The sequence below is a fragment of the Chlamydotis macqueenii genome, chromosome 21 (genome assembly GCF_036417535.1).
Source record: "Chlamydotis macqueenii isolate bChlMac1 chromosome 21, bChlMac1.mat, whole genome shotgun sequence".
NCBI classification, from domain to species: Eukaryota; Metazoa; Chordata; class Aves; order Otidiformes; family Otididae; genus Chlamydotis; species Chlamydotis macqueenii.
Genome location: NC_141576.1, coordinates 2,734,066 through 2,757,429, shown reverse-complemented (window position 1 = coordinate 2,757,429; position 23,364 = coordinate 2,734,066). Strand labels below are relative to the sequence as shown.

Here is a 23,364-nt window from a genome sequence, read left to right as displayed (position 1 = left end):
TCTACTCTTGGGCCTTCAAAAAAGTAGTTAATGTAGCCCAAGCAGTTGTACAGATTTGTTTCAACTTGCACAGCAAAACCAGCTTTTCTTTTGAAACTTTTGAGAAAAGACTGGTATCACACATATACATTCAAAAAAGCCTTCGGTATATTTCTAGAAAGCAGAGGCTCCTGGCCCATAAGACAATGCATCAAAACCCCACACTGGGCATTTGCCCTCCAAGCAAGTAATTGTGTACACCTAATTTTATATTCTCAACAGTCAAAATGCTGCTTTGCAAATCCAACTTTACAAAAAGATTTTATTGAAAGGATTGAAAAATATTTGTTTTCAACAATATTTAAAACAAGTTTTCAAAGCATTAACAATATGTAACAGAATTTTTCCTCTTTTAAAAATTCAGTACACTGCTTTATTCCATTCTACATCAGTCAATAACTTCTTAAACTCTCTACTAGAGAATAACTTTAAAAAAAAAAAATTTCCAAGCTTCCATTTTGGCCCTTTGTAGACTTGAAAGGATTTGTAGGTACAATGACATTTACAAACCCTTAATATTAGAAACACTACTCTTAATCAGCAAACCCATATTTTACTAGTACAGTTTAAACAAGTTACTTCGAGTAAGCTACATCAGCAAAATGAGTTTTTATTGCCAATATAACCAAGTCTGCATTACACTTTTTTTTTCTGGTTCAGCTGTAGCTTGAACAGAAGTTACTCACACTTTAAGCAGTTAAATATGCAAAACTTGAGTGCTGTTTAAACTTCACTAGCCTGCTTGTGAATTGCTGGTTTGCGGATGAAAGGCCTTGAAAAGGAACTTTGTACAGTTAGATAAATTTGTAATGTATTAACACAATTTGGGCTGTGTTTTGATATAAAGCAGCTCATACAATTATAATCAACGCAGCTTTTTGAAGAAAAAGCAAAGCCTAAAGTCATCATGTGACTTATTTTCCTTTAGTTAGTTATTGTAGTTCTCTACTTGGCTGTCAGTGATCCAAGTAAGATTGCTATCAAGCAGGAGTAGTTGTACAAGCAAAACTGCAGAAGCCTCAAAGCCAGTAATGCAGCTGCAGTACGTGATAAATTTAAAGACAACTCGTAATCTAGATCTAAGCTAGAGAAATTAGCTAGGTTTTGATTATAGATTTCATGAACTATGCACTCTGAAAATTAAAGTTCAACAATTTAGTCAATAATAGATTTACTATTATAAAAAGCATAAATAAAAAGTGCTGAATATAGTTTTATCTTTAAAAAAATACTAGATAAGGCTCATTAATCATTTCACCTCACGTCTGCAAAATGATTTCCACTTCGTAGCATGCCTAGTATTCTGCTTGTTCTTCACTTAACAACACATTTATATAGCCACTATACCCTGTTCCTTTTCTCAATTATTGCATGTTTAAATAAAATAGTTTCAAAGCAAAAAGTCTGACACTTCTACAGTTCAAAAAGTAAACAGTTATTTAATAACTGAATACTCCACCTAGGAAACCCGTAAGCAGCTTCAAAACAGTGATAAAACAATTACTGCAGATTCAAGTGAAAGATAAATCCCAAAAACTATCTGGATATTCTCCAGATATCTCAAAGTTTGTCTGTTTAGACCAAATCAGTATTCTATTTTACAAAATTTACAAACCAAGTATTAATTTATATTAACGCATTTTCATTGTGATTTGTATCATTAACCAACAGTTTGCATCTCTTACGGAAAAGTGCTCTCACCTGGATTTAATAAAATTAGACAAACTTGGGCAGCATCCAAAATGGAAGAGACATTATTTAAACCAGCAAGTTAGGCAGAGCTCAGAAATTGATACATTTCCCATTATCACTTTGGACCACACAAACAACATCAGACAACAGTGAAAAGTCCAACAGAGCTTCTCACTCCACTTTCAAGGAAATCCCACCTTAATCAGTACATTGATTCCTCCACAGTATTATGCCATAGGCTTAAATTTAACAGATAATGTCCATTCCTTTAATGACCAATGCAGCGAGACTTTGAAAATGCTGAAGTTTGGATAGTATGATCATGAGACTGCACCACAGAGAACATAAATGTAAACATTATTCTTGGGTTTGATATTTTTCAGTTAAAGTACAGTACAAACCCTTTTTCCCAACTATTTTTGCGTTGGTTTTTGTTTTTCTTTCATAAAAGCACATACAATAAAATATGTACATAGAGAAGTTAGAAACATTTGAAAGCATCTTAAAAAAGAAAATACGAGACTTAGAATATCTTGAGTGTGCTGAAGGCACCATTGCTACTCTACTGGGAATGTGTCCGCTCGTTTATCAGCCTACCATTGCAGTATCCCTTTCTGTACTACCAGCACCAAGAACTGGAAGGTATCTGTGGAAGGGGAGTGCATTCAGGGACTAGTATAGGATATTCTTTTTCTTCAAGACAATAGTGGAACTAGATAATATAGTAGTAATTGAAGTCCAGATTCCTCCTGAACACTTGGGGAATTTTTTTTTCCCCACATTCTAGTCTCTAATCTACCGTTTATTCCAGAGAATCAAACAAAAATAATAAGAAAAAAAAATCACATTGATGATTCTCACCAACAGGAACTGCAGAGCTACAAACCAGCTCAGCTATAAAAACGGAGATCACTGTCACAACCAACCAAGCCCATGCTAATGCTTGTCTATGCTCTTTGCGGATACTTGCACAGTGATGACAGCGAGGGTCAAACACTGCTCGAATGGGCATAAGATATATATATATTTAAATATATATATACACCTTTCTTTACTAGTTCCATCTATTCATAAAAAACATTCTTCCCAGGTGTTTCTTCACAGTGTCACATTCACAAGGAGAAAGTATTTTAAGCGCTGTCTTGATGGGGAGCCGTTCTGTGCAAGACATATTTCAGTTAACAAAGAAGAGGTTTAGGTTTTTTCTTTTTTCCAAAGAAAATTTCTTAGAGTCTTTATATGCATAGCAGTCTTAAATGGAATTACAAATATACCAAATTAAACAGACTATTTTAATGCCACTTTTCTATTATGTATCTACATTCAGCCTACCACGTTACTGGTAAGTTACAGGTTACAATCAAATCTACAGATGTAGCTGTCAACACCAATCAGAAATAATCCATTTTCAGATTGCTCATTTAAAGGAAATTCCAATTGGATTACAACAATCAGAGCCTAATTTCTTCCATTCCTACTCTTGGTGGACACGAAGTAGCACAGTAATTTCCAGCCATCAGCAGATCAGACAGATATAAGCTATAATCACTGTGTGTCTCAGATGGTGACCACAATTGTTAGCCAAGAACTTAAAAACCCAAGCATACAGAAGGGATACTGCCACTTTCCATTCCCATGAGTCTTGTTAGATGTAGACACTCAAAATTCTTCTTCTTCAACAGCAAAGTTATTTTGCTTCTTCCGAACATTCCAGTGTAAACACTCAGCCAAGCTTTCAAACCAGTCGCTCACAGGATCTCGGAAACAGATCGAAGGAAGGGGATAGCAAGAGGTAGTGATGCTAATACTGCAACAACACAGGAATACCCCAGTCAGTCAAGGGCAGTGAATAACAACTTAAAAAAAAACCAAAACCAAAACAAAAAAACCCAACTTCTGCTCTCTAGCTAACACAGAGCTATGTTCAGCCAATTCGGTAAAACAGAGTTTTCATAATCAAGCACTAACCAAGTCTGCAGGCTCATCTAAACAGGGTGAACACAGGGCTTAAAATTGTTAAGAGATGCATGGGGGACCGCATCCTTTGACACAGTGAGAATATTGAACCCATTCCATGACATCCTGCAGTCTTTTGCTGGTCTTCACATCAGCAACACAGGGACAAAGGAAAAGGTAAGTCACCACCTTTGCCTTTAAGTTTCAAGTTTTAACTATAAGCAACAGCACTAAGAGGTCTAGCACCTAACACAGGGCAAAATCTCACGTTTAAATCCTTACTAGTTTCCTGATCTACTCTATAGAACTTTCAACCTCAGAGGAAATAGAAACAGTTCAAGATGGAGCATCATGCCAGCTATACGTTTTCCTTCCTGGGAACTTGTATGGACCAAGAGAAAAAGGAAGTCATCCTGAATAGCAAGTCTACCAGTCACACATCACACAGTTGCCTTAAATAATCTCCCATTAGGATAAGACACCACATTTTGCACATAAGAACTGAAGATACTTCCCACATTCCATTCTGCTCACTCAAGGCAATAGCATCTCAAGTGACCACCAGCATTCACTAAGTTAACACAGCTTAAACCACGTGGCATTATTCAGAGCCACTGCCTACACGCGACTCCTGTTGGTTTGCATCATCTCAAACTCTTAAGATTTAAGTTAAAACTACAGAATTTTCTAAAGACGTGTCCATCTTCCTTGCCAAGCATGCAATGTTTACATGCTTTTATCTTAACATTTCACTTGCTTTCATAGGAAGATGTAAAAAACTCAAGTTAGAAATTAAATCCTTATAGCGCAGCTTGTGCTGTAGTAAGTGTTAGAGGTTATTAAACCTTGTTTCTGCACTGCAGAACACTTTTAGCAGATGTTAGAGAATGAGTGAAGTGCATGAATCAGTATTTTCTATACTTATAGAGAGATGCTACAAACAAAAAAAGGCTTGACCTGTCTCCATGGCATATTTCCTGCCTCTTCCTTCCATCAAATGAAACCCACGCTGTATTCCTGGCATCTGGAGAGAGCATAATCTGAAAAAGACAAAAGAACTAAACTTCAGGTCCAGAACGTATATTTTTCAAGAGCAAGGAACAAACACCACCTCCATCCTCCCTCTGATTACAGAATTAACTCTTTGCAACTTTAGAGTTGCACTGAAATTCGTAATCTGTCCATAATAACAGTGCAGTAACGTACCATACAAGTTCTAAACTTTCATTTCATGCTTGGTGTATATATATATATTTTTTTTTTTCCCCTACACGCAATAAACCCCCTATTTGTAAGTAAAAGGTCATAAACCTGAAAGTCCTTTTTTTCTGCAAGATAGCATGAGCAAAAAAATAATTAGGGATTGCAGATAACTCTACCAATATACTCAAAATCTGCAATATCTGTTGTTTTAGCCATGAAAGAATTTTTAATTCCCTTAAATACCGCTGATTTACATGTACTTAAGCAAAAATAATGTAAAATTTTATTAGTTGTAATGCAAATATATGTATTCCCATTTTGCAGAATGTTACACAACTACAATCCAGTAGGAAGCAGTGTAAAGTATTCCACTAGTGGGCATATTATTTTAAACAAAGATGCATTCTTCAACCAGACTCAATCTGGTCCTCCTACAAATGCAAGAACGCAGGAGACACACAGCATTTCTTAACCTCTTCTGCTTTGGTCAGGTTCACATGGTTATTACAAAAGTTTTGACCTTGGAAAGAGAAAGAACACAACAGAAGCTAACCTTGAGTTCCACTCCAGCAGGAACAACAATAGGTCTGAAAGACAATGAGTGAGGACAGATTGGGGTGATCATTATTGCAGGAACGTTTGGATGAATCATAGAAGCTCCTGCTGCAGCTGCGTATGCAGTGCTACCAGTCGGCGTGGACACAATGACTCCTGTGAAAGAAGCAAGAATTTCACTTACGTTAGTCTTCCAAAATAAAGCATTGATTGTAACGCTACTAAGAAGTAGCACTGTTATGAAAATGAAGCAGAGAATGTATCAACTTGTATCTCACAGGAGAATTGCAATTTAATACACAAGAAGTCAGAAACTCTTCTAATCCTGGCATACCACATTTGTTCTATGGCTTCATATAAGTTGCACAAACTTCTAGATCTCAGGTTACACAACTTGGTAACAGTGATATTAATTTTTTAAGGATAAGAGCTTTAAAGACGAACTTAATGAGTTGAGATTTAGGCCTTCAGCATATTCCAGATATCCAAGCAAATTTTTTTTCTGAGCTATTTCTTGCCCTTAGCCCTAACATACTATATCCAAAGAAACTGACACTTGCCTTCACAAGTCCATAAACAAAGCTGACAACACTTTAATGCTTTGTTGTGGAATGCGTTAGCTACCAATGAATAAACGTACCTATTATTTGCATGCTAACATTTTCTGTCACCAGTGAACTGAAGCTCAAGATTTTGTTTCCATGTGAGAAAATCCTCCGGCAAAATAGCAACAGTCTACACAACTAATAAGCAGACTCACCATCTCCTTGCACTGTTGTTATCAGGTGTCCATCTAGAAAGACATCTACATTGGAAAGGTAAGAAGAAGGACCACGATCCACTACAACTTCATTCAGGACCTGCCACGACATAAAATGTTACACCAGTCCATTACTGCTGACTTGGCAAAGTAACAAATGACGACCTAAAACATGCTTTCCAGAAGCTTGAAAACATCATGCTGATTTAGAACCTGCCAAAAGAGCCTCTCTTTACACTTCTGACTTATGAAATGCCAGCTGAAGTTTTTACACATTAAGAATTATTTCCAGAAGCTGATTACTAACAATGTGCAGGGTTTTTCTTCTCACTTATAAAAATATTTGGGATAACTCATTTTAGAACTACTACGTTGTTTTCAAAATACACGGAAAATATTACTACAGGAAAGTACAATACTAGCACTTACAACTGCAGAAAGGAATGATGCGCACCATTTCCTCATTATTTAGTGCACATATTGTGCACTAAATACACAGAACACTGTGGATCTGACCCACGCTACCAGGCCAATGTAAGTAAACTAATGAAAAGGAGAAAGTCATAATAAAACAAGTACAAAGCAATTTACAAACAGCATATTAGTTCTTTTGCTTATTTTGCCCTCTGACCTGATATTGCATAATTTGCTTGCCCACTTCTTTCTCTATATTTGTAGACACTACTCCATTTTCTTCTATGCCATTTTGTACAGTCATTTTCTCTCTGTGCTCTTTTACTACTTTCACTTTCAGTCTGCTTCGTAGAACGAGTGCTGCATTGCCTAGAAGTGAAATACAGGAGAAAGCACACAAAAACGATACACTAGTATAGTAAATAAAACCTCTAATGACTAGCAAACTGTATGAAACGCCATCCGTCTATTCCCTGTGCTTTCAAAGCTCCCAATTTCATTTACAAGATAATTGTCTAAACTTGGTTAAAGCTCAAAACTAATTTTTAGTAGTAATGAGCAAAATTAAAGTCAAATTTGAAGCCAGTCCTTCCTCCCCTTCCTCATGTAAACATAAAATTTAAGTTTTATATAGATATGTTCAAGATTGGAATCTCGTTAGGCTCACTGGATCTTCACTAAGACAAAAGCTAAGCTTAAAAAAAATCAGTGCATTAGAAACATCTATTAAAAGACAATATTCTAGCAATGTGAGAATTTTATAGATCTTTTCAGGAATCTACTTTGGATGCAACTCAACCTCATATTGAAGAAACAAAGTATTTCTTTCCTCAAATATTTTATTTGTCTGAATTCTCAGTATTTAAGCACTGCACTGCTTAAAGAAACAGACTCCCACAGACTTCAGAGCTACGCTCTATTTGTATGTCTAGCTGTCATCTAACATAAGTTCTGCATCATCTTCTACTTGTTTATTCCACACAGGACAAAGTTATTTCTTTGCCATTTTCCTTTACAGAATAGTACAGAAAGCAGCACTGAATGGGCCAACGCAATACAATACTTTAGTCAGTTTAGTATATCCTGTCTTGTGACAGAATCTTACGGGACAACCTAAATGAGTTGGTTAAGAAAGTTTACTAGTTTTGGAAAAAGCTACAGAAAACGTAACAAAAAGAAACACCACACCTTGTCCCCTTAAATTTACCTTCTATAACCTGAGTGACTTGGGACTGAAAATTCTCAAAATTAAATGGAGTAAGAAATCCAAGGGATCCCAGATGAAAAGCCATAACTGGAGGTACACTACCCTATCAATAAAGAAAAGAATTTAAAAGCTACTGATTAAAAGCAGTTCATACTTTAACTAATTTCCTGTAAATATTTTGACTATTGATGTAACTTCAACTGTGCATAATAAAAACAACACACTATATTATTTTCAGAAGGTATAGGGTAAAACAGGCTTGATAAAAAAGGAATGAACAGCAAAGGACAAATGCTGAACTTGGTAACAAAGGAGACAAAACAACCTTCAAATACTTTAAAAAGAAAAGAGGTCTTTAAGTCTATTTCCCATAAAAACCAACCTGGAAAAGCGAAGAAGCGTAAAGTAAGGTCCCATCTCCTCCCAGGCATATGATAAAGTCTATCTGATTGGAGATATCATCATAATCTAGAAGGAACATTGGAATACAAGTTTTGAATTAAGTTTCATCAAGTCTTAATTTCCCAAAATAAACTAAGTGCAGCATGTCAACATTCACTCACAAAGATTAAAAAATACAACTAAGACGTAACAACAGCTGTTTGCAAAAGACACATTATTTAACAAACTTAACCCAAGGAAATACCAAGACAAAAAAGCAATATACTCCAACTTTACTTTCAAGAAATCATTACCATACCTTCTCTGAAGGTGCAAAATTTCTTCTTCACTGGTCCAAAGTTGTCATCATTAGCTATAGCAGGGTCTTCCAATACTTTTTTTTCTACATACACTATCATATTGTTCTCCTTAAGAAAGGTAAGATAGACTTGTTAATAACCTCTGAAAATGACAAAATATTTGACTCTCCCACAATTTGCATTAGTTTAAAACATATAAATAATATTTTACAGAAGTAGTCTGTATCTGTTGGTTTTGGGGTTTTTAATGTGTGGTCTAGCTCTAATGAGAACTTTGTAGTAGGCACAGACCATCTGATAAACTAAACTAAAATCTGGAATATAGATTAGACGATATAGTAACGTTGCTATGTTTGCTCAAGGCTTAAAAGATTAAGCTTTTTATATTCCATTCCCTGTAATTTAGAACTGCAAATGGAATAAAGGAAAGTTTTTACTTTTTTTTTTTTTCCTTTAAAGCTCTGTACTTAAAGCACTTAAGTACTGACTTTAAGCTCTGAAGTTTTACTACTTCCAGTGGCATTAGGTGTAAGGATTTGTTTCCTCTATGTAACTCTGCACATTCCACATTCAACAGAATCAGTAATTGAGAACACTTTAAATGTAAAATTTTTAATTATAGTCAAAAATGGAATTTACATTTCATTACCTCAGTAAGATACACACAAAGCTCTTTAAAAGGCTGCAGTAGACTGGCATCACGTATCTTTTTAATAACAAGGACGCTCTTGGGAGGTTTGTTCCATGTCAACCGCTGGCTTGCTGGATCCTGAATGTGCCTAGAGAATAGAGGAAAAAAAAAAAAAGACAAAAAAAAAAAAAGACAATACTTCTACATCTTGTTACATCTTGTCTTGACAACATTCTGGTCTGTTAAGAACATATCCTTAAGTGTAACTGCATGCAATCTCAGACAACAGAAAGAAGGATGCAATAGTTTGTAGTGTCATGATTGTTTTCCCCACCATGAAACCGATCAACGCTCTGCTACGTTAAGCTGCTAACACAACATTAAGGTGTCCATTCTTGTAACTGCTACCATGCTAACAACATGTGCAAACAGGGACTTGAACAGAAGCATTACAAGCTCTTGGATCAAGCTATTGAACTAACTGACATCTTCCCTGATGCTTCCAGCCATAATGCCTGCCTTCCTTTTGTTTGAGTGCTCTCTCCTCTTAAGCTGACTCAAAATAAGGAGAAACATCCAATTACAGAATCAAAAAAAGCTACAGTGTAAGACTTTTTTCCCCATCCAAGACTGTACTTCAAACAGCTTAATGTAAATTTTTAAAATAGTGCAGTAGTTCAAACCCAAATATTCTTTTTTTTTTCTTTTTAGCAATGTTTCCTTCAGCACTTTTTCACCAATACCAGTAAAAGTCACCATTTTCTCAATATAGTTTGAAGCCTGTAGGCGCAGATACAAATTCTACAGTTTTTCTACTAATACTAAACAACACTATCAGAAGAGAAGGGCAAAGAATTAAGATTCACATGCTCCTGTACTAAATCTTCAAGATAAGTCTTAACAAATATGAACAAACTACAGTACATAAATTCTATTCTGGGAAGTCTGCACTTGCAACTCTCATACTTCAAATCATAAAGCCATAAAGAGCTGAAACAGGAAAAGACGCCTGTACACTTTTATTCCAGGCAAACATTACAGATATGTAAGTATACATAGCTTCTCTGCAAAATTTCTTTAAAACTCTAATCTACATAGTAATCTTCTTTTCATGTTGATCCCAAAACAAGTTTATCTGTTTAAAGTATCACAACTACTACTTTAAATTAAAAAAAAAAAAACAACCACAAAACAACTTTAGAAAGTATTTTAAAACTACTGTCTGCCTATAGTTGACAGCATTCGAAGACTTGAGAACCCCAAGAACTAAATATTCGTACAGAAATAATTTTGCAGCTTTCAAGAGTTCAGTAACAGAACCCTCACGTTGCTCTACAACACATTTAGTTGATTTAGGAATACCCAGCTGTATTTTCCTCCTCCTTTTACATCTCCTTCTAAGCTACTCGATTTCACAGTTGTATTTCACATATGACAAGAACCCCATCCTTTTCCATATGGTGCAGATATAATCCATACAGCAAAGCAGATTAGTACAAACGCTGAACAAGCCAAATTTACAAAGAGATTTGGATTTAGCACTTCAAGGGTTAAAATAAAATAGATGATGATGCTGGAGGTGGAATAAGCTGTTCGCTTTACTTTCCAAAATGCCTATACTGTACATATAAATACTGCAGAAACATCAGATTAATGAAGTAGTCTAATACCAATATCGTTTACTATCTCTCCATATCTCTCTCTAAATATTATTACGTAACACAAACACCACAAATACGCAGCTACACTCAGTATCACATACAGGCTTTTAACATCACGTTATGTTTCAATTCATTGTGTTTTACAGTTAAGGAATCATAGAACAGAGGAGGTTGGAAGGCACCTCTGATGATAGTCTAGTCCAGTCCCCTAGCTCAGTGCAAGGGTGTTTTGAAGATACCGTACTCAGTCTCAAACATTGCCATGAATCTGAGATTACCATGAATTTGGAAGGTTTCCTCTGACTTGACTGATCAACTAATAGCTAAAATGAAAATAAAATAAAAGGAAGGGTTGCATCAATGTGTTTATTGCCGCCAAACAGTTGCAAAGGAACTGAAGCTGAAGTTCTAGACAGTATTTCCAATACAAATGGTGACTAAGGAAGCATTTTCAACACTGAAGTTTATTCCATAAAATTAAATCCCTCAAATGTCAATACTGTTAAAAAAAAAAAAAAAAAAGAAAAAAAAAAAAATCACACAGCAAAGCCACTCCCAAAACCATTACAAGGTTATTAGGCTACCTTCTAAAGCTAGCAAAGAAATAAAGATTGCAGCACTGCTTTTCACTTAAAAAACTAAGAACTAATATAGACTTAATTCAAAGAAAGACAGTCTGCCTATTTCAACTGTACTCACCAACTCCACGTAGTTCTACTAAATGAAAGATTATTCATAACATGCTTTAAGATCTTCATCTTTCTTTCCAGGAGTCAGGCAAAAAATAAAAAGCCCAAGGTTTTTATCACTTATTAATAAACTGCTATCTTTAAAGAAAACAATTTTCTCTGAAAATTTTTTTCCCAGTTAAGTATTTCAATCACTCTCAATAAAATGTTGTGAGGCTTTCTTAAAAAATCCTGTACAAAAGGTTTATTACAGATCTTCAGAAGCAAGACTTCATAAGAAAAATCCAATTTCAAGGAAGAGTTTAAAAACAGGTATCTGACCTCCCCTCTCCGCAACAACACAAGCACCTAATTCTTTTTTCACTGAAGTCATTCAATTCACCTGGCCACCTTACGTAAGTTTCCTACTGCCTGCAGGCTCTGCACTCAACTGATCTTGACACTATCATTACATTGTACCATCTGGCCCAGCCCACGGGGAGGAGCCAGGTGGGTAAACATAAAACACAAGCAGGGTTTTCAGATGAACTGTAGCACTCCAAGCCATCAACTTTAGAACAGACAGAAAGAATCAGGAAGCTAAGAGCTACTGTACACCACAAGATTTTTGCCACACCTTCATAGGAAAAGTCAGGATACCACCAACCTGTTTTGAGGAATTTAGGTAAAGATTTAGGCAAATAAATACTTACTTCAAATACCTTAACTGAAAGAACTATGAAATAAATAAAACTTTTTAAAGGGACAAAAATAGGGACCACTAATCTCGTTGATCTGTAGAACTCAGACACTCCTCATCTGACCAAGACAAGACATCATTTATTATGTATATAACACACGGTGTAAAAAGCAACACTTTTATACCACTCCACCTACAAAATTAAAATGTTTATATGCCTGCTAAGCAGAAGCCAACCTTTATTTTCACATCAAATTTATCAGAGTCTAAAAGCAAACTTGCCTTAACAATATTCATACACTGAAAGTGCCATAGATCAAATACAAAAATTCAGACTACTAAAAATTCAGACTACAAAAATTCAGACTACTAACTCAAACACATAATACCAAGAGAGGAAGAAGGCTTTCCTCAGATTTCACAGCACACAGAACAATTTCTCCTCCTTTCCTTGTGCTGTCCGTAAAAATTTGTGTTGTTCTATCATTCAGAAACACTGCTCTTCACATATTTCAAGTTGATGGAATAAACAAAACGCTTTTCCGTACCATAATTAGATTGCTACAAGGCTGTTTAATACACGTAGCAAGTTTACTGCCAATTATGTTGGAAAGTGTTTATTGTAGCTGCCATTGTTGACATCAAACTATGGATTGAAGCTTATGCAAAACATGTCTAAAAAAAACTTCAGTACTTAACACTATTCACATGCCCTGCTGTATTTTAATATGAAATGGTTATTTTTTTTTTCCCAAAAAAGATACATGGAGCTGTGAGAAGACTCCAACCAGTTTAGGTAGCAGACAGTGGGCCTAAGAACACCACATGAATTAGTAACGTAAAACCAGTAAAAATAATTTATTTTTGTATCTGTTACTCTGCAGGAAGTATTCCAACTGGCAAATTCATACAGAGAAATACTGAATATGTCTTATCATCCCTTGGGAGAAAAAAAAAACCAAAGACATTCAAACCCATACTGTACTTTTCAACATGCAGATCAAGCAAATACACATCTAAAGGGGTTCTACTTGAGAAAACCATTCAGCAGTGCTATCCATTCTCCTCTCAGACTGACTTCTTAAATAGTCAGTGTGTGATGAAAATAGCAGGCCAACTTCGGCAATGCAGACCCCGAGCTAGCCATAAAGCAACACGGAAACCTCTAAACATCAGGCAAAATTCAAACAATACTGATTAGGGGTGAACACTGGAAAAATAAACTTTATTCTTTCACATAAAATAAGCACAATACCATTCATTTGATGAGTACTTACATAATCGTTTTAGGATTCTGCAGCATACAGGCCTTTGGTCCAAATGTGGTCACTGGGCATGGTCCATGCAAGGAGCGTGTTCTCCTAAATACATATATATAAAAACAAAATAAACAATAAGTAAAAAGAAACATGATGACATCCCAAATGAATCAATTTTCAAGGTCTCACTACTGTGAAAAGGAAAAATACTATGTTTAAGGAACAAAGCACAGACAATTCCTGTTTCAGAATTAGCTGTGTAATTCTTACATATTAAAAAAACCTTTTTTTTTTAAGCTAGAGTAAGAAGGAATTTAAATAACTAAATGACACATTTTTCAATTCCTCAGTTTGTTGTAATCCTAAGTAACAGTCAACATGATAGCATAAACAAGTATTTAACACTTCCAGTGCTCAACTGGGTACTTGAGGGGCAGTTGACCGAACATTTCGGATTTTGTAGAAAGTTATTTAATAACATTGAAAAATTATCAAATGAGAGACTTGTGTCAACACTCAAAAGAACTTCAAAATATCTGTGTAATAACACTAGCTGATCAAAAGAGCAGCATCAGTCCCTAAGTGACATCAGCTTCGCTGCTGCAGATGCAATAACCATGAAACTTTCTTTTCTGTATTTCTTGAAGCACTACATCTTATCTAAGATCACACAATTTCAGAACAGGACATGCAGAATGATTAAATCTGGTATAAATACACATTAAATAGCTTAATGAGTGCTCTTCGTCTCAATAAGGTACAGCAATGTATATAAATTAGGCTTCCCGGTGTAAGTCTTGACAAGCATTTACAATGAAATCTCCGACACCAAGGAGATTTTTGCCATTGTCAAGTCACAGTAATGGTGTCTCAAAAATCTTTGCACTTAATAAACTAATAAAATGCAAATCTTTCAGTTCTAAGGTACATGGAAATTATACCATAATTTCCACTACCAGGCCTTAGTTTTGAATAGGTAGAAAAAAATGCTAAATTATTTCCATGTATTTATCTAGAGCCAGGATTCTTCCTAGCTCTAGGATGAGATTATCTGGAGCAAGTCAGAACTGTTCTGCCTTACTGCCCTCCCACCTCCTTCAGCAAATCTGTAAATGGGAGTAAAACTTACTCAAGTCATGTAACTGTTGAAACATCATGGAAATGTTATTAGCATTATTCCATTAAAAAAGAGGGGAAATATGCCTTTCCTGTGCTTAATTCAGTTAATGCAGGAACTGGTAACTAACACATTGCTCAGCAGTAACAAATCATTGCTGCACTGCCTTTTATTGTGTGTATTATGAAGTAGCTCAGACCAGCCTGGTAACTCACTCTTAGTTCTAAAAAACTCTCAGAAATCTAATTAAAATCAAAACTAGATGCCAGGTTAAAAAGATACAATTAAGGAACAACAACAACAACATCTTATTTGGTTCCATGTCTCAAAATACATGTGTGTAAGATCTGAATTCCAATTAAAAAAAAAAAATTAGTACTTAATTTCCTACATCTCACATACAGAAGTTATATTTGTTTTTCAAATAATTTTTTCTCCATTTACAAGTCCAGGCACGACTAATCCAGTCAGATAAGATTGTTACTAAGTGTTTCATAAAGTTTACCTTAATTATATTAAAACAGAAAAATGAGCAAGGACTGGCATAGTTAGAGATTAACACACGTAGCAATATGTATAAAGGAATGGTAAGTCTCTATCCACTTGTGAACAATTACACTTGAAATCGGGATAGTTAAATAACACCCTGCCACAACATCACCTCCCACGTCCTGCTCCACTCAAGCTTCTCCCAAATAACTGACTTTTTCGCCTTCTTTCAACACAAGTTATTATTCCATGCCACTCCCAGGAATTGGCTAAACTCTGTCCCTACGAAAGGGATTAAATATCCACATCTGACCTTCATGACATTCAAACAAAATTTTCTCTGTGCACTCTAATTATTAATTGTATACGTTTTGGTTGAGATTTAATTGGTTTTAGTAGCACTCAATCTATGCACTATTCAACCAATAGAAGGTAAAATGAACCTTAAAACCTTTACATGAACCTTTAAAGTTGTTTGTAGTGAGACTGTCTTTCCTAAGAATGAGCAGCAATGCTCATTACAAATCTTTTAGGAAAATATATTTATCAGCTCAAAGCAGATAGGAACTACTTCAATCTGAGTACTACACCGCAAACCTGAGATCACTTTCTGACATTCTGCAAAATGCCTTGGGACAATTTTGCACTAAATTTAAGACACCCAGTGAATGAATGCAGAGCATATTAAATAAAATAAAATAAAATCTCTAACAATAACCTTAATTCAAACCCACAATGGGTAGGGTCTACAAAGACCACTTCTAGTTTAAAAAAGAAAAAATGGTTATTTAGTTTTAAGATAATAATACACAAAAATTTAGACCACATTGTCTTTTACACAGGCTGACTGAAGTCTACATTCTTAAAGATTTAAGTGGAGAAGGCAAAAACCACCAGTTTTACAGCACGTTTTTAATGTAAAATCTTATGTATGGATTATGACACACAACATAGTAGCTAGAACAGAACAGTCAGAGCACAGCCCTTTGTGAACATTTTCCAAAAACACTGAAGTACACTGAATTTCTGAACGACATATGCAAAGCAAGTATTTTCCTAACCTTTTCGTCTCTTCAGATAAAGACTCCTCTTATGCCTGCCTTCACCACAAAGCTTCCCCCTGTGATCTTCAGCCTCACCCATATATGCTGTGCCTTGCAAGAGCATTCCTACCAGCAAAGCAGTAACTCTGGACGAGAACGTCTTCTCTGGAGAAACTCCTCCATGATTCTGTCCGTGCTTTTATAGAGGTCACAAAGTAAGTAAGGTAAAGTTCTGCTACGCCTCCCACAAGATCAAGTCACACTGCTACCACAGCATGCTCTTCAGTATTTACAATGGGTCCAAAGATCACAAATCAGAAGTTCTGTCCAAGTTGTTGACGTGATAAAGAACCTTGCAACTAGATTAGAAATTTGGCTCAAAGAAAAAATGGGCGTTTCTCACTGCTGGGAAACATCTGCAAACACAAACTTACTTTGTGCTGACTCACATTACTATAACTTAAATACTCATGCAAGTTTTTCATACACAGCACTAGAGGTCTTGCTAGAGCATTTGTAAAAATTTGCAGAAGTGTCTCTACTGTTGATTAATTCTTTTTTTGAGCCTATGAACTCTGCAGATACCCGTTTAGACAGCCACGCCAATTCGATTGCAGGTGTGCTCTTAGTTTATCGGGCACCTTTAACTTCCTTCCTTCATTTCGGACTAACAACCTTCCAAAGTGCATTTTAAGAATCCCCTTGTTGAGCAAGAGGTGAAGTTCTGCCTACAAATTAAAGACCTGGAACCAAGCAAAAACTGTTTCTTTCTTGTGACCTGAGCTACTATCAACCTATGCATTAACATAGCTCAGTACAGACGCATTTGTATTTTACTTCCGGAACGTACTTAAAACTTCTGAAGCTAGGTTGAAATATGACAAATATCATAGCATTCGAAGTTCAAATCTGCCCCCAAACCCTGAAAGTCAAGTATATGGGCACAATGGGTTCCTCAATTTTTTTTTTTTTTTTTTGTGTGTGTGTGTTCATCTGCTCATAGGCAATAACCTTCTAAGCTTTTATACTTTAAGAAGGTCTCCTAGCTGGAAAAATACCCATCCTTTCTTGAGTAACTTTCTTACTAAGAAATAATTTCAACACATGACGCTACAGATAGCAGTCTTATGTGCAGTTTGTCTTCAAAAAAAAAAAAAAAGGATCTATTACGTTTCACATAGCCATTTCTAAACCCAAACACTTTACTGAGTCCAGACCGACATACTCCCTTCAGACAGCGTTTAATGGCACATACAAAGCAAATGAGTAATGTCCCGTGTCCCTGAAGCTCTATATGCACATATAGAATGTTGCTGTAACATCTACACAAAAGGAGTTTAAGATCTACCAAGAAACACTGAAACAGAAGGCGGGCCTCACAACCAACCAGAATCTATTGACATGAACGTCGGTTTAGAGATGACCACCTATGTGACTGCTTCAGGAATTCAAGTTCTTTTCACAGCATCGACCACAACAGTATGGTTCACTATTCATCTCCTTCCCTATTTATTACCACAAAACACTATTTTTATTTCTGTTCACTATCACTTGTCACAGCTGCAAGACTATGGTTATACAAAAACAGGAGAAAAAAGTAAAATCTACATCACAATTTTAAAAAAAATTTTTTTTCATTTTTCTTAAAGGCAGCAACAATAGGCAGAACCAAGAGCCATACCGGAATTCTTTGGTGCTTCCTAGGGCTGGTGAAGCAGACAAACTTCGTGACTTAGCTCGTCCCCGGCTAGTATTGCTCCACTCCTCATCATCGTGACACGCTGAGCAGTGATAAGCAGAATCTGAGCTCACATCAGCCTTACTGGGACACAACTTTTCTCGATTCATCTCCATACTGGAAGTGAAGGAACCTCAGTGAGACAGAAATTCAATTCCTATGGAAAAACACCAGAAGAAAGGGGATGGGAAGGAAAGAGAACAAAAATCTCAGTATTAGGAAAGCTAATCGAGTAATTATTAAACACTCAGTTTACACACTTTGTTAAACACTTCTCAAAAGGATGTGGGCAACTGAGAAGTTCTTCAAGGTAATTAGAAGACACTGGAAGGAAAACAGACCAGAATGAAAACATATATGTTCCCAAATTTACAAGAGACTCAATACAAGGTTGTTTCAAGACCAGCACAGATTCTCATCCCCAGTTATACACGGGACAAAATAAATTTATTTTAGATACTGAAGAGGAAGAAAAGCTTTAAATATTTGCCAAGGAATCAAGACTCAGGAAAATCTATGAAGTCTCCACCACAACAATGATACATATATTGAACAAATAAAACCAGAATACTCTGTCACAGAAAAAAAAAATCTGTCACCTTACTGTGACAAAAAAACAATGCAATAGAGATAACCTTAACTGAAAAATGAGATTAATAGCAAGCAGAGAAGAGACAAAAACAAGTTGGAGGACGATACTGAAGTTCTGAAATAATTTGTGGCAGACTGGGGAAGTGGCCCAAAACAAACAACATGAAATAAGGACAAATGTGAAGTATTTCACTACCATAAATAATGAGCACAAATAAAAGATAAACAGCTGGCTAGACAGCAATTTTGCAGCAGGAAAAAAAAAAAACCAAACCCGAACTTTAAATAACCATGCTTCCTCAAAAGTACTAGAAATCCCCTATGGGAGTTCTCATCACTATTTGAACCAAGTAGAAGAAACCTTATCACAATATAAATAGAAAACAACTTTCAGTGTGTGAATAAACACTAAACTACAAACAAATAGTATCTAAGATAATGAAGTCTAGAGGAACAATACATTCCTCAACTGATTGAGACACAGGGAAAAAGGTGGTTTGTTAAAAATCCACGGATTTTTTAAAACAGTTTCATCAATTTGGAGGCGCTTCCCACTGTAGAGAACAGGCCGTAACATTATTGTAACCATTAAAATGGACTATGGCTCTGGAAAATACTCGTAGAAGAATGATGTTTGGCTGTAAAGTTACCAGAGGATGACGATCTCCACAATTTTACAAGTACTGTATTTCACAGTATCCCAACTTTTAGCTAACAAAAGCATTACTAAAATGAAGTTGTAATTTTAGAACGAGCACTGGCTCATTACTAAATTAGAACCACCACCTGATCAAATCAGAAAATACTTTTGCTCCTACTGCAGATTAGGCTTACCCTAAGAGAACACCACTACAAAGGGGTACAATTACTGTCACCCATTAATAATTTATAAGATCCTGCACTGGTAAAGATATCAATGTTTAGTTGTTGGTTACACATTGCTTAGTACAACCTGTAACCAGGACTTGGGAAATAGTCATTTCAACACATTTATAATTTTTGACAACTAAAAATAGAAAAATATAGCTTAAATTTTTGACAACCTCAAGCTCAATCTAAATTTAATGCCAGTTACTTGATTTATGCACATAATTACTCTGATGATGCAAGCACACGTGTAAAATAGACTGTAAAATCTGACTCAACATAAGTTATTTTTAATAGGTTTGCATTTGTACCACCTTTTATCATAAACTCATCAAGCTTCAGGAATACATCTCTGGCCAGTCATTTCTGAATCAGATACAGAAAACAAGCCTAAGTTTCAGAAAAAAAGTGACTTTAAAATGAGATAATAAGTATTTCTGACTGGAAAAGGTCTTTCAGTATCTATGTGTGCATGAGGAAAGTTCTTAGATTGTTTGTTCTTTAAATCATAATCTAAACTAGCCCACCATTTTTACTTCAGAGATTCCAGACAGCCTTAAACAAGCATTTCCGATGGATTCCCTCCTGCCCTCCCCATGCAAACTGGATTCTGAGTTGACAGTCTTCCTGGTCAAATACAGAAAGAACTCAAAATATTAAGTTCTATATTTTAACAAAGAGCGCTTTATTCAACAGATTTTAAAATAATAATTTTTGAAAAGCCATAAAGGAAATTAAAAAATAGACATGTCATTTACCCTCTGTTTGCAGCTACTCACACTTGTAATGCACTTATTAAAGGACTATCAATCAACAGATTTAAAAAAAAAAAAAAACCACAAAAAAAACCCAACCAAAACCTAATAACTTAATTTTTACTTTCAAATCTAAGGATTATTCTTTATAACCTGAAGTCATTGAGGCAAATAGAATATGCTTGTGCTTGGCATATCTATTTTGTAGGGTCCAAACAGGCTTCTCCAGCAGCTTTATATCCTCAGACTTCCACATGTTTTACCATCTTTCTGATTTTTAAGGAATTACAGATCTGACTATATCTTTACTGGAGTACCATGCTCTTACCTAATATTAACCAAAACTATTATAATGAGTCAAAGTTAATGTTTAGTATATGTGAATACCTTCCATTTTGTAGAATTAGCAAATAAAAATGCTGGGGATAATTATTCATCAGTGGAGGAGATCAGCTCCCCAAGAATAATCCAGACAGGAAAAAAAAATACACTAGAGGAAGAGAAAAAGCAGACTCCAACAACTACTGCAGTTGTGTTTTATTATCAGATTTAGAAACCACGTATTTGCAAAAGAAACACTGTCCTCACAGAATTACCCTAGGGAATTACACAAAATAGCTGGTTTCAGCAATATCATTAGTTAGCTCTCAATATGGACTGCTGCTAAACTATTTCAGAAGTATTCAGAGTGAAAATCTGCAGTGAGCAGCCTCCCATCTCCTCCTACCTATCCCCACAGCATATTTCTCAAAGACACTCATGTATCCACAGATGCATATCTGCACTACACGTCCACTCTCACAAGTCAGAGTTATGAGTAATTATTTCTTTAAAATCTGCACTGCAAAATAGGCACACACAAAAGTTTGACAAGCTCAGGTAGGTAATAGTACATCGTTTCCCTTTGCTTTCCCACTACACAGCTTATCAACGCCTCCTTCCTTTTTACTGAAACACCGAGAGCTTGATCTGGCCCTAGGAAAATAAAATTACAATAAGAGTTAAGAAAGTGTATGGAAATGTAACATCTGCAAAAGTAGTTCGTGGAGAATTAGTTCTCTCAGTAACTTAACTGCTGATACACGTACATCCTATTCCACAGCATCCCCTCTAACTAAGAGGTGCAGAGAACAATAATTTATATAGCAAGCAACAAACAAGGTGTGTTTCCAAGTGACTTTGTTTGAAGTATCTTCATCTGACAGACGCTGCCACTAAAGAAAATCAGATTAGCACAAAACTGGAAGTAAGACGGTGTACAGACCTACTAAATACAGCCTAAGAACTTGATATTCCTTCCATGTAATACTTTCCAATTCAGGATGTTTTAACTACAGCTTACACCATGTACTGTTTAATTAACATTCCCTCACAAGACCTTTATTAAATAAGCAGACTTGACATAAGGACAAAACTATCACTGAACAGCTTCCAGGATTGGATCCAAAAACTTTAAGCACATGTCAACAAACTAGTGAAAAAGGCTGCTCCGGTCTAAGTCATGTCCAAATTATTAAAAAAAAAGTGTCAAAAAGTTTTTAAAAGTATTTAGATGTTCAGCATCACAGAATGAAGGATAACTGAGAAAGTGTTAACACTTAATACCAAATTTATGTGACGGTAAGACAAAGCAGCCAGTCAAGTCCCATCTCGGACATACCCAACCTTTCACTGCAGTTTCCCGTCTTCAACTTCTCTGTCATTACAAATGAATGCTCCCACAAACCAGAACTTCAGAGAGGTTTCATCAAACCATCTTTATGTACATGGACACAAGACCATAAAATCCCCACGCTGACTGTTGTTAAGGAATCGCACTCCAGGTTGACTGCAAGAGTCCTAGTTACAGAGGAAGTCTGAAACAACTCTGCTAAGCTTCCGTACACATGGAATCCATATCCAGGTGGCCAGGCAAGAGTTATGTGTGCTCACACCTTAAAAAGCCATCTTCTCCGCTGCGTAATCACACTGAACAGCATACAAAGTAATATGATCTTTTGATGCAAGCAGCTGCACGAGGAGTGTAAGGCTGCAGTTTATTTATTAATGAGCATGCTTGTACGCTGCTATTTTGTAACTAACTTTTCCTGACAAAACGCATTGCCCCAAATCATCATGATTAGAGCATTACTGCAGGGTCCATCCTGACCAAGTACTCACACTACTTTTAACACGCCCTCAAGCCTACAGCACTTCTACCGATTTCTTACAAATTGCATCAGCCATTCAAAACTCCTCATTTTGTACCTTATCATCAACCTTGTATTAGGGCATTAAAAAGTGTTATAGCCAAAACCGGTACCCCTTGCCCCATTGCTACGTAGCTGTGTTTGCTTAATCACTCAATTCTGTGGAGAAGCTTTTTTATTATTACATTTTGCTGAAGAAAGCACTCCAACAGAGGTTACACGCATATCACTCCATCCCTAAGGCACTAAACCTCCTCTCACACAAAACAGAAGGAATAATTATATCGAGTAGACAAATTTTCCTTTTTGGTTTAGTTTAGAACTTCATACTCTCGTGTGCCTGGAAGGGGGGGTGGGGGGATTCATACTGAAATTTAGCAGCCTGACAGCAGTTGAAATTCAGTAGCGTGGGTTTTGATTACATATTCAAGTGTTATTTCCACTAAAAACTAGACAGTATGACTATCACGTGTTAAATATCCAGGGAAAACAAGTCCATTCGTTAACTCTCCCGCTTCGGCAACACCCACAATACCAGGGAACGGGCAGCAATAACCCAAAACTCATCGCCACCCCTTTAGTCAGAAAGGCGGATGTCAAAACAAACAAACGAGGCGGTGGACCGCACATATCTGACGTCTGAGCAGGAGACCGCGGGCCAGATTAAGCGGTTTTACTCGTCAGCTTTTCGGGAAACTCCTGCCTCGGGGCTCCGTGCCGCTCAGCGCACCGACGGCGGGCTCCCGCCGCAGTCAGTCAGCCCGCGGCTCCCCCGGATCCCAGCGCCTCCGGGCCGGCCCTGCCCTGCCCGCGGCACCGGCTGCTGGGAACGCGGGCCCCGCGCTGGCACCGGGACACGGCAGCCCGAGCGGCCCCGTCGCCGGGGAGAGGCACCAGCCCCGACCCCGGCCCCCGCCGCGGGAGGCCGCTCGGCCCGGCCGAGCTTCCCCGTGGGCTCCCCTCAGCGCAACCGCCCCCGACTCACCGCGCCTCCGGCTCGGCGGAGCGTCCCGCCCGCCCTTCGCCCCTTCAGAGGCCGGCACGCCGAGGCCGACGGTGTTGGTGGCGGCGGTGGTGGCGGGCGCGGCGGCTGCCGGGCAGTGAGCGGGGCCGGCGGACCCTGCGCGCC

The 23,364-nt window shown here is 36.9% G+C and overlaps 1 protein-coding gene across 1 annotated transcript; it reads right to left on the bottom strand.

Moving 5' to 3' along the window:
* Positions 1–283: 283 nt before the first annotated feature.
* On the bottom strand, positions 284–23,364 carry NADK (NAD kinase). The gene is made up of 12 exons (XM_086764753.1): positions 23,221–23,364; positions 17,777–17,990; positions 13,465–13,548; positions 9,177–9,306; positions 8,527–8,635; positions 8,209–8,294; positions 7,827–7,929; positions 6,837–6,988; positions 6,206–6,305; positions 5,444–5,601; positions 4,645–4,727; positions 284–3,538 (listed from the first exon to the last, which is right to left on the bottom strand). The coding sequence occupies exons 2-12, from the start codon at positions 17,947–17,949 to the stop codon at positions 3,391–3,393; spliced, it is 1,326 nt and encodes a 441-aa protein (XP_086620879.1). The 5' UTR covers positions 17,950–17,990; positions 23,221–23,364; the 3' UTR covers positions 284–3,390.